Source organism: Suncus etruscus, chromosome 14 (genome assembly GCF_024139225.1).
Source record: "Suncus etruscus isolate mSunEtr1 chromosome 14, mSunEtr1.pri.cur, whole genome shotgun sequence".
Lineage (NCBI taxonomy): Eukaryota > Metazoa > Chordata > Mammalia > Eulipotyphla > Soricidae > Suncus > Suncus etruscus.
The window spans coordinates 24,410,302-24,422,781 of NC_064861.1; the positions used below are offsets into that span (position 1 = coordinate 24,410,302).

General features: G+C 42.8%; 1 protein-coding gene across 4 annotated transcripts in view; it reads right to left on the reverse strand.

Annotated features, from left to right (window-relative positions):
• LOC126027836 (protocadherin alpha-C2) overlaps positions 1–12,480 on the reverse strand; it is a 207,957-nt gene that overhangs the window by 154,621 nt on the left and 40,856 nt on the right. Inside the window, exon 1 of one of the 4 annotated variants that reach the window (XM_049786853.1) lies at positions 9,723–12,166. The exons of the other annotated variants lie outside the window; for them this stretch is intronic. Coding sequence (XP_049642810.1) covers positions 9,723–12,125 — 2,403 coding nt within the window. The 5' untranslated portion in view covers positions 12,126–12,166. Of the gene's footprint in view, positions 1–9,722; positions 12,167–12,480 lie in introns of those variants that run through there. 4 annotated transcript variants of the gene reach the window in all.

Genomic DNA, 12,480 nt, shown 5'->3' on the forward strand with positions numbered 1-12,480 from the left:
ACCTCTAGCGCCACCTCGCGGGCCCTCCTGAATTCTTGAAGCTCTCCTCAGAGCCCTGGGAAGCAAACCCCCAAAAACTGCATTCTGAAGCTGCCCAACGAGCAAGTGAGTAAGAAATGGCTGGTTATGGGTGTTGCCATGTGTAGTGCTGATTGCAGTCTCCGCCCTGCTGTGCTTCTTCTGAGGAAACTGAGGACCTGAAGGGAGCCCTATCCTGTGCTTCTCTGTTTTTCCTGAATTTTTGAAGCTCTCCTCAGAGCCCTGGAAAGCGAACCCCCAAAAACTGTCACCTAGAGGCCCCAAAGGAGCGGCTCCGCTTCACTTCGTGGCCGCGCACTCTTTCTAACCAATAAACCCCACCACAACACTCAGGAGAAACCACACTACTAACGTGACAATGGGGAAAACTCGCAGGCAAACACCATGCACAGAGAATGAAGACGATAGCTTGGATGACATAAAAAAAATTCCAACCACCTAATTAACCTCTCGGATAAGGAACTTAAAATAGCAATATGGAGGATGTTTGAAGAACTCAAAGAAAGAATAGATCGATCTGAACAGAACACAAAGACAGAAATCAGAAAACTCCAAACTGAAATAGCAGATCTGAAAAACATGGTAGCTCAATTGAAAACCTCAGTGGATGGCCTCGACAGCTGAGGAGAGAATCAGAGTACTGGAAGATGAGGTGCAGAAAAACTCAACGCAGCAGAAGAAACTGTAAAAGAACCTTAGGACAAACGATCAGGCAATGGAAAAAGTACTCAAGGAATGCGAACAGATGAAAAATAGAAGACTGCACTCGCCAAGCAAGTGAAAGCAGAGATTAACAGATGGGAATATATTAAGCTGAGAAGCTTCTGCACCTCAAAGGAAATAGTGCCCAGGATACAAGAGTCACCCACTGAGTGGGAGAAACTATTCACCCAATACCCATCAGATAAGGGGCTAATCTCCAAAATATACAAGGCACTGACAGAACTTTACAAGATAAAAACATCTAATCCCATCAAAAAAATGGGGAGAAGAAATGAACAGACACTTTGACAAAGAAGAAATACAAATGGCCAAAAGACACATGAAAAAATGCTCCACATCACTAATCATCAGGGAGATGCAAATCAAAACAACGATGAGCTACCACCTCACACCACAGAGAATGGCACACATCACAAAGAATGAGAATAAACAGTGCTGGCGGGAATGTGGAGAGAAAGGAACTCTTATCCACTGCTGGTGGGAAAGCCCTCTAGTTCAACCTTTATGGAAAGCGATATGAAGATTCCTCCAAAAACTGGAAATCGAGCTCCCATACGATCCAGCTATAGCACTCCTAGGAATATACCCTAGGAACACAAAAATACAATACAAAAACCCCTTCCTTACACCTATATTCACTGCAGCACTATTTACCATAGCAAGACTCTGGAAACAACCAAGATGCCCTTCAACAGACGAATGGCTAAAGAAACTGTGGTACATATACACAATGGAATATTATGCAGCTGTCAGGAGAGATGAAGTCATGAAATTTTCCTATACATGGATGTACACGGAATCTATTATGCTGAGTGAAATAAGTCAGAGAGAGAGAAAAACGCAGAATGGTTTCACTCATCTATGGGTTTTAATAAAAATAAAAGACATTCTTGCAATAATAATTTTCAGACACAAAAGAGAAAAGAGCTGGAAGTTCCAGCTCACCTCAGGAAGCTCACCACAAAGAGTGATGAGTTTAGTTAGAGAAATAACTACATTTTGAACTGTCCTAATAATGAGAATGTATGAGGGAAATGGAAAGCCTGTCTAGAGTACAGGCGGGGGTCGGGTGGGGAGGAGGGAGATTTGGTACATTGGTGGTGGGAATGTTGCACTGGTGATGGGTGGTGTTCTTTACATGACTAAAACCCAAACACAATCATGTATGTAATCAAGGTGTTTAAATAATATATATATAAAGGAAATAGAAGTCTTTAATAAACTCAACAGAAACAACATAAGAATCAACGAAGTCCCAGAGGCCCAGGTAGGAGATCTCCAGAAAGAATCAACTGTCAAAGACATCATCAAAGAGATACTCCCAGATTTAAAGACTACATGCAACTAAATTCTGCATACCTAAAGAGTACCAGCTAAAAAAGACCCAAAGAAAAACACCCCAAGACACATCCTCATTACAATGACAAATCCCACAGATAGAGATAGAATACTGAAAGCAGCAAGATCAAAAAGGGAAATTACATTCAAAGGAACATCCCTAAGACTTACAGCAGACATGTCACAAGAAACTCTCAAGGCCAGAAGACAATGGTGGGATATTGTGACAAGACTGAATGAAATGAATGCCTCACTGAGAATACTGCACCCAGCCCAACTCACGTTCAGGTTTGAAAGAAGGATACATAACTTCATGGATAAACAACAGCTCAGAAACTTCACAGATGAAAAACCAGCCTTAAAGGAAAAACTGACAGGTCTACTCTAAGACAAGAGAGATCAACAAACATAGTAAAATTATCTACAAAGATGACATTAAATCCTATGACAATCATCTCCCTCAATGTCAATGGACTAAATTCACCAATTAAAAGACACAGAGTGGCAAAATGGGTCAAAAAGTTTAATCCAACTTTCTGCTGCCTACAAGAAACACATCTGAATAGTCAGAACAAACATAGACTCAAAATCAAAGGCTGGAGGAAAATCATCCAAGCAAACAACACCCTCAAAAAAGGTGGGGTGGCCATATTAATATCTGATGACACCAAAGTGGTAAGGGACAAAGATGGACACTATGTACTAATCAAGGGATATGTGCAACAGGAAGAAATCAGACTATTAAACATATATGCGGGGCCAGGAAGGTGGCGCTAGAGGTAAGGTGTTTGCCTTGCAAGTGCTAGCATAGGACGGACCGTGGTTCAATCCCCCGGCGTCCCATATGGTCCCCCCAAGCCAGAGGCAATTTCTGAGCGCATAGCCAGGAGTAACCCCTGAGCATCAAACGGGTGTGGCCCAAAAACAAACGAAAAAAAAACCATACATGCACCCAATGAGAGACCAGCAAACTATCTAATACAATTACTGACAAATCTGAAAGAAGAAATCAATAATAACACAATAATTGTGGGAGACCTCAACATGGCCCTATAAACACTTGATAGGTCAACCAAACTGAAACCCAACAAAAACATACTAGCCCTGAAAAGAGTAATGGAAGAAAGAGGACTAGTAGATATATATAGGATACTCCATCCCAAAAAACCTGGATACACATTCTTCTCCACTGTACATGGGTCATTCTCCAGGATAGACTACATGCTGACACATAAAACATACCTCCATAAAATCAAGAGGATAGAAATCTTGCAAGCTACCTTTGCTGATCACAAGGCTCTGAAATTAGATGTGAATTACAAAGCCACACAGAAGGAAAACTTTAACAATTAGAAATTAAACACCCTGCTACTGAATAACCAGTGGGTCCAAGATGAAATCAAAAAGGAAATCAAAACTTTCCTGGAAACAAATGATAATAAAGACACAAACTGCCAGAATCTATGGGACACAGCAAAAGCAGTTCTGAGAGGAAAATTTATAGCTCTACAAGCATACATCAGGAAGGAAGAAGGGGCATACCTGAATAACTTAATGATGCACCTCAAAAAATTATAAAATGATCAATGAAAGTAACCAAAAATAGGGAGACAGAAGGAAATAACAAAGCTGAAAGCCAAACTCAATGAAGTGGAAAAGCAAAAAACAATCCGAAAGATCAACGAAAGCAGAAGTTGGTTCTTTGAAAAATTAAACAAGATTGATAGACCATTGGCAAAACTCACAAAAGAGAGAGAGAAATCTGATAACCCATATTAGAAATGAAAAGAGGGAGATCACGACAGATATTGCAGAGATCCAAAGGGTAATCAGAGACTACTTTGAGAAACTTTATGCTACTAAACATGAGAACCTAGAAGAAATGGAAAAATTCTTGGACACTTATAACCATCTATGTTTAAGTAAGGAGGATGTAGCATATCTAAATATCCCCATCACTACTGAGGAAATTGAAACTGTAATCAAACATCTGCCCAAAAAGAAAAGCCCAGGCCCAGATGGATTTCCTAATGAATTTTTTTCAAATCTTTCAAGAGGAGCTACTACCAATCCTAGCCAGGCTCTTCCATGAAATTGGAAAAACAGGAACACTCCCAAACAGCTTTTATGAAGCCAACATCACCTTGATAACAAAATCAGACAGAAATGCTGCCAAAAAAAGAAAATTACAGACCAATATCCCTGATGAATGCTGATGCAAAGATCTTCAACAAAATCCTGGCAAATAGGATCCAATGCATCATCAAGAAGATCATACACTGCGACCAAGTAGGTTTTATCCCAGGAATGCAAGGATGGTTTAACATCCATAAATCTATCAACATCATACACAATATCAACAAGAAGAAAAATAGAAATCACATGATCATATCAATAGATGCAGAGAAAGCATTTGATAAGGTCCAACACCCATTCTTGATCAAAACTCTCAGCAAGATGGGAATGGAAGGAACCTTTCTCAATCTAGTTGAAGCCATCTACCACAAGCCAATGGCAAATATTATCCTCAATGGAGAAAAACCAAAAGCCTTTCCTCTAAATTCTGGTACAAGACAAGGCTGTCCACTCTCACCACTCCTCTTCAACATAGTACTGGAAGTTCTTGCTATAGCGATCAGGCAAGAAAAATATATCAAGGGAATTCAGATAGGAAAGAAAGAAGTCAAGCTCTCATTGTTTGCAGACAACATGATACTCTACTTAGAAAACCCTAAAGACTCTACCAAAAAGCTTTTAGAAACAATAGACTCATATAGCAAGGTGGCAAGCTACAAAATTAACACACAGAAATCAATGGCCTTTTTATACACCAATAATGATAGGGAAGAGAAGGAAGTCAAGAAGTCAATCCCATTCACAATAGTGCCATACAAACTCAAATCTCTTAGAGTCAACTTGACCAAAGATGTGAAGGACCTATACAAAGAAAACTATAAAGCCCTGCTCAAAGAAATAATAGAGGACACACAAAAATGGAAACACACATACCCTGATCATGGATTGGCAGGATTAACATCATTAAAATGGCAATATTCTTCAAAGCATTATACAAATTTAATGTGATCCCCTTAAAAATACCCATGACATTCTTCAAAGCAATGGATCAAACACTTATGAAGTTCATCTGGAACAATAAACACCCTCGAATAGCTAAAGCACTCCTAGGGAAAAGGAAAATAGGAGGCATTACTTTCCCCAACTTTAAACTGTACTACAAAGCAATAGTTATCAAAACAGCATGGTACTGGAATAAAGACAGACCCTCAAATCAGTGGAATAGGCTTGAGTTCTCAGAGAACATTCCCCAGGCATACAATTACCTAATTTTTGACAAAGGAGCAAGAAATCCTAAGTGGAACAGGGAAAACCTTTTCAACAAGTGGTGCTGGCAGAACTGGCTAGCCACTTGCAAAAAAGCGAACATAGACCCCCAGTTAACATCATGTATGAAGGTAAAATCCAAATGAATTAAAGACCTTGATATCAGACCTGATACCATAAGGTATATAGAACAACACCTCGGTAAAACACTCCATGACAATGAGACTAAAGGCATCTTCAAGGAGGAAACTGCGCTTTCCAAACAAGTGGAAGCAGAGATCAACAGATGGGAATACATTAAACTGAGAAGCTTCTGCACCTCAAAAGAAATAGTGCCCAGGATACAAGAGTCACCCACCGAGTGGGAGAAACTATTCACCCAACACCCATCAGATAAGTGGCTAATACCCAAAATATACAGGGCACTGACAGAACTTTACAAGAAAAAACATCTAATCCCATCAAAAAATGGGGAGAAGAAATGAACAGACACTTTGATATAAAAAAAAATACAAATGGCCAAAAGGCACATGAAAAAATGCTCCTCGTCACTAATCATCAGGGAGATGCAAAACAAAACAACAATGAGATACCACCTCACACCACAGAGATTGGCACACATCATAAAGAATGAGAACAATCAGTGCTGGCGGGGATGTGGAGAGAAAGGAACTCATCCACTGCTGGTGGGAATGCTGTCTAGTCCAACCTCTATGGAAAGCGATATGGAGATTCCTCCAAAATCTGGAAATTGAGCTCCCATTCGACCCAGCTATTCCACTCTTAGGGATATACCCTAAGAACACAAGAACACAATACAAAAACCCCTTCCTCACACCTATATTTATTGCAGCACTATTCACAATAGCCAGGCTCTGGAAACAACCAAGATGCCCTTCAACAGATGAATGGCTAAAGAAACTGTGGTACATATACACAATGGAATATTATGCAGTGTCAGGAGAGATGAAGTCATAAAATTTCCCTATACATGAATGTATATGGAATCTATTATGCTGAGTGAAATAAGTCAGAGGGAGAGAGCGATGCAGAATAGTCTCACTCATTTATGGGTTTTAAGAAAAATAAAAGTCATTTTTGCAACAATCCTCAGAGACAATGAGAGGAGGGCTGGAACTTCCAGCTCACTTCATGAAGCTTACCACAAAGAGTGGTGAGTGCAGTTATAGAAATAACTACACAGAGAACTACCATAATCATGTGAATGAATGAGGGAACTGGAAAGCCTGTCTGGAGTACAGGTGGGGTTGGGTGGGATGGAGGGAGATTTGGGACATTGGTGGTGGGAATGTTGCACTGGTGAAGGGGGTGTTCTTTACATGACTGAAACCTAATCACAATCATATATGTAATCAAGATGTTTAAATAAAAAAATAAAAAGAAAAAAAGAAACTGAAAAATAAAGAATAAACAGTAGCAAAAAAGTCACCAAAAACAATCCAAATACAAAACAATACATTTGAAAATATACAGGAGGGCTTGTGCACTTGCCCTGCATATAACTGACCCAGTTTCAACTTCTAGCAACGTATATGGTCCTCTGATCCCTATCAGGAGTGATCTTTGAACACATAACTAGAAGTAAGTCCTAAGCACAATTAGTATTGGCCCAAAAGTACCTCTCAAAAGTATCAATGACTTGAAAGACACTATCAAACAATAAAGGATGAACAGGGAGAAAATGAAAAATAGATGGCTGAAATTTCCCCAAAATTTGATTAAAATGATACATTCATAGATAAAAGTTCTACAAATTTTAAAAGTATTTTTAAATGCAATGAAAGCATCATAACTGAATTACAAATGTCAATGACTAAAAAAAGAAAATTTTACAGTAGCTGAAATGGGAGTCTTGGTGAAAATGAATAGATGACAATCAAATATAGAATTGATAGCAAATTTATCATAGGAAACTATGAAAGAGATAAACAATGGAATGACAACTTTAAAACAAAGAAAAATATAACCCATATCAAATAAAAATATTTTTAAAGAAAGTGAAGAAGCCCAAGAGACAGTACAGTGGATAAGGCACTTGCCCTGCACACAGCATACCTGGGTTTCATTACAGAAACCATGTATGATCCCCTAAGCACCATCAGAAATGATCCTTAAAGACAGTCAAAAGTAAGCCCTGAGCAAAGTTGGCTGTGGCCCACATCCAAAAAGAAAATTAAAATTAAAAATTAAAAGGGAAATAGATTTTCTCCAACAGGATATGAGTGAATTCATTGTCATAAGGTAGGTATATACTACAAGACTTATTTAAGAAAGATTTTTAGCCAGAGAGCTCAACAAACGTGAATGCTTACTTTCCATGAAGAGAGCTGGGTTTTGTCCCTAATACTGCATGGTCCCCATCAGGAGCAATTCCTGAGCACAGATTCAGGAATAGTACCACCTGGTGTGGCCCAAAATAAAAATAAATAAATATTTTAATAAGTAGAATACTTCAGACAAATAAAAATAAAAATAAGTTGACATTTGGCTTTATAGGGAGGATGGAGTTCGCTTATATATTCCTTATGTATGCTTGTCATTCAGGACTCTTGATGTTTGTAAATGAGTTTAATAAATTAGTGTTCAAGGAAGTATGGGGAGAAGTGGGCCATCACTGTTGGGAGATTTCAAATAAAATTTAAAATAGAATTATCATGTGATCTGGCAATTCTACCCCAATTATCAATCCATAAAACATAGGACTCTAATTAGAAAAAATTGTGCACCTATAATTATTAATGTTTTTTGTTTTTGTTTTTGTTTTCTTTTGGTTTTTGAGACACCCGGCAGCACTCAGGGGTCACTCCTGGCTCCACACTCAGAAATTGCTCCTGAAAGGCACGGGGGGACTATATTGGATGCCGGAATTCGAACCACCATCCTTCTGCATGAAAGGCAAACGCCTTACTTCCATGCTATCTCTCTAGCCCCTACACCTATAATTTTAAAACTGTTTACAATAGGGGTCGGCAAGGTGGCGCTAGAGGTAAGGTGTCTGCCTTGCAAGCGCTAGCCAAGGAAGGACCGCGGTTCGATCCCCCGGCGTCCCATATGGTCCCCCCAAGCCAGGGGCAATTTCTGAGCGCTTAGCCAGGAGTAACCCCTGAGCATGAAACGGGTGTGGCCCGAAAAAAAAAACTGTTTACAATAGCCAAGATCTGGAACAAACCAAGAATAGCATAGCAGGTGTGTAGATAAAAAAAAAATGTGGTGTTTATATACTTAGCTGTACATAGAGATTATATCTTTTTTTTTTGGCCACACCCGGTAACGCTCAGGGGTTACTCCTGGCTATGTGCTCAGAAGTTGCTCCTGGCTTGGGGGACCATATGGGACACCGGGGGATTGAACCGCGGTCCGTCCAAGGCTAGTGCAGGCAAGGCAGGCACCTTACCTTTAGCGCCACCGCCCAGCCCCTAGAGATTATATCTTGCCTTTTCCTAAAACATGAATGGAACTTGGAAATATTAAGTAAGTGAAAAGGCAAATAATTTTATCATTTACTTATAATTTATATCAAATTATCTTATAAAGTTAAAAATCATCAAATTATCTTACTTGTGCCTAGTTTATAAAGAAAGCAACGAAAGAGACAATAACCATAAAATAAGATTACAAATTGAGGGTAACTGGACTGGAGGACCAAATGGACTGCAGGTGGACGACTATTGGCTTTTTAGTGCTGGCATGGGATTATGTAATGAGGCTCTTTAACATAGAAATACTGATAGGTATATATGTGTGCTTTTTCTAAATATCTAACAGTAGTAATAAAAAAGAATTTCTTGTAAAGAAATTTTAAAACTATTTTAAAACTATTATTATTTACTATTTATTATTATATTATTATGTATTATATATATTATATTATTTATTTTTACTATTATTATTTAAGACATTTGTTTGGTTTATGGGCTACACCCAGCTGCACTCAAGTGTTCCTCCTGGCTCTATGCTCAGAATTCACTCCTGGCAAGCACGGGGGACCTATGGGACGCTGGGATTCAAACTATCGACATTCTGCCTGCGAGGCAAAACCCTGCCTCCGTGCTATCTCCCCGGCCCCTATTTAAAACATTTTAAAACTAATAAGAAAACACTAGAACAAATGATTAGTGGTATAAAAATGCAAAGACATACATGAAAAATAATTCATTAACCAGAATTCAATAGCATTATATAATAACGCCAAACAAAACTAAAGATAAATAGAAAACTGATGAAGATGAAATTAGAACAGTTGAAATTTTAAAACTCACGTCTTTCAAAAGTTCTGGAACGCCTTCTTTTTCGTCAGTTCTCTCTATAGAATTCAGACCTGGAGGCAGGCTGGGACTGAAGGCCATGAGGTCCGCCTTGGGGGGACCCTCCCCCGAGCACACCCTCTGCCGCCTCTGCTGCGACGACGACCAGCTCCCCACCGCGCTGGCGCACACCACGGGGGCCTTGGCCTCCGCGCTCGCCGCCCCGCGGCCAGGCGCCCAGCAGCGCAGCGCACTGTACAGCAGCAGCGTGAGCACCAGCAGGCTGGACACGGCGCAGATGGCCACGATCAGGTACACGTTCACGTCCACCAGCGCCGCCGCCGCCGCGCCCGCCACGGCCACGCGCGACGGCGCCGCCTGGGGCGCCTGGCCGCTCTCCACCAGCGACAGCAGCACCGTGGCCGTGGCCGTGAGCGCCGGCTCGCCGTGGTCCTTCACCAGCACCAGCAGGCGCTGGCGGGCCGCGTCCGCCTCGTCCAGGCCGCGCGTCGTGCTGATCTCGCCCGTGTACAGCCCCACGCGGAACGGGCTGCGCGCGCCGCCCGCCCACGGCGCCAGCTCGTACGACAGCCACGCGTTGTAGCCCGAGTCCGCGTCCACGGCGCGCACCTTCGCCACCACGTGGCCCGCGCCCACCGAGCGCGACACCAGCTCGCTGCGTGCGCCCCCCAGCGCGCCCCCCAGCGCGCCCGCGCCCGCCGGCAGCAGCGCGGGCGCGTTGTCGTTCTCGTCCAGCACGAACACCTGCAGCGTCACGTTGCTGCCCAGCGGAGGCACGCCCGCGTCGCGCGCGCTCACCTGGAAGCGCAGCAGCTCCAGCTCCTCGTGGTCCAGGGGCTGCAGCGCGAACACCTGGCCGCTCTCCGCGTGCACCGACACGTAGCTCGACAGCGCGCGCTCGCCCACGCGCCGCTCCACCAGCGCGTACGACACGCGCGCGTTCTCCTGCGCGTCCGCGTCGCGCGCCGACACCGTGAAGATGTGGCAGCCCGGCGCGTTGTTCTCCTTCACGAACACCGTGTACTCGGGCTGCGCGAACGCGGGCGCGTGGTCGTTCACGTCCGACACCTCCACCGACACGCTGGCCGTGGCCCACAGCGCGGGCGAGCCCCCGTCCCTCGCCGTCACCACCACCTGGTAGCTGGACACGTTCTCACGGTCCAGGGCGCTGTCCAGCACCAGGGAATAGCGGTTCTTGTAGTTGGACACCAACTTGAAGGGAACATTGGTTGTTACTGAGCAAGTCACCAGCGCATTAACCCCGGAGTCTCGGTCGGACACACTGATGAGCCCAATAATGGTGCCTATGGGAGCATCTTCTCCAACTGGGAGCGACAGTGATGTGATAGTAACTTCTGGGGAGTTGTCATTTATATCAAGTATTTCCACCAAAACTCTACAATGACCCACCATTGGAAAATTCCCTTTATCAATTGCTTCCACGGATATTTCATACAATTTCTTTTCTTCGAAATCCAGTTGAGCATTTGTCTTAATTTCTCCAGTTTCAGAATTTATGATAAATGCAGATGACACTGTTGAGGGTACTCTTCTAAAAGAGTAGATTATATCTCCGTTAGCGCCATCATCTGGATCTGTGGCAGTTAGCTTGATTACTAATGTTCCAATAAGTGAGTTCTCTAGTAGTCTCACTTTATAAATGAATTGGTCAAATTCTGGGGCGTTGTCATTCACATCCAAAATCGTGATCAACAGCTCCACTGTGCCGGTCAACTCTGGTTTTCCTCCATCAGTGGCTGTCAATAATAAACTGTGTTCCTGTATTTCCTCTCTATCCAACGATTTCTTCAAAACAAGTGACAATGAATATGTTTGATCGCGATTGCTTTGCGTATCCAAAGCAAAATAATCATTAGGAGTTATGCTGTAGGTCAAAGCTGAGTTCACTCCAATGTCTGCATCAGATGCGCCATCTAGTGGAAATCTAGTATCCGGGGGTCTCAATTCGGGAATAAGTATTCTTTTCTTACTTTCGGAGAACATCGGTGGATTGTCGTTAATGTCCTTCACCTCCACCTCCACATAGAAAACCTGCAGCGGCCGGTCCACGATCACCTCCAGGTGGAGGCTGCACTCCGCGCTCCTCTCGCACAGAGCCTCGCGGTCGATCCGAGAATTCACAAACAAAATGCCATTCTGCAGATTCACCTCCAGCAGGTCCCCGTGGTCCTTGGACGCCACCCGGAACAGGCGCGGCACCAGCTCCGCCAGCTCCAGCCCCAGGTCCTGGGCGATGCGGCCCACGAACGTGCCGTGTTTGGCCTCCTCGGGGACCGAGTAGTAAAGTTGGCCTCTCCCTGTCTCCCAGGATGTGAGTAGCAGAAGCGAGAGAATCAGGAACCGGGTTCCTGGGCCGCTTTGCCCAAAATATAGCATAGTACTTCCAAAATGTTTCAGAGGTATCTCTTATTTAAAAAGAAAAAAAACCTTACCTCAAACTGTTTTCCCAATTCTAAATTATAACTCTCTATTGCAAAAGGATTCGCAGTTGATGCCCCACTCCCAGTTATTCACAGGAAGAATCGGAAGCGCCTTCTTCCGGAAAGAGTCCTCAGTGAAGAGCGACACCATGCGCATAAATGTGGAAGTGTAAACAAAACCATATTTTCCTGTTGTACTGGGTTTTTCCTTGCATTTCTCACTTTTTTCCCCACTGAAAACACGTAATTGAATATTTAATGTCTTCCAAAAATTACTTTATTCCTCCTAACAGTGGATGGCGAGTGACTTG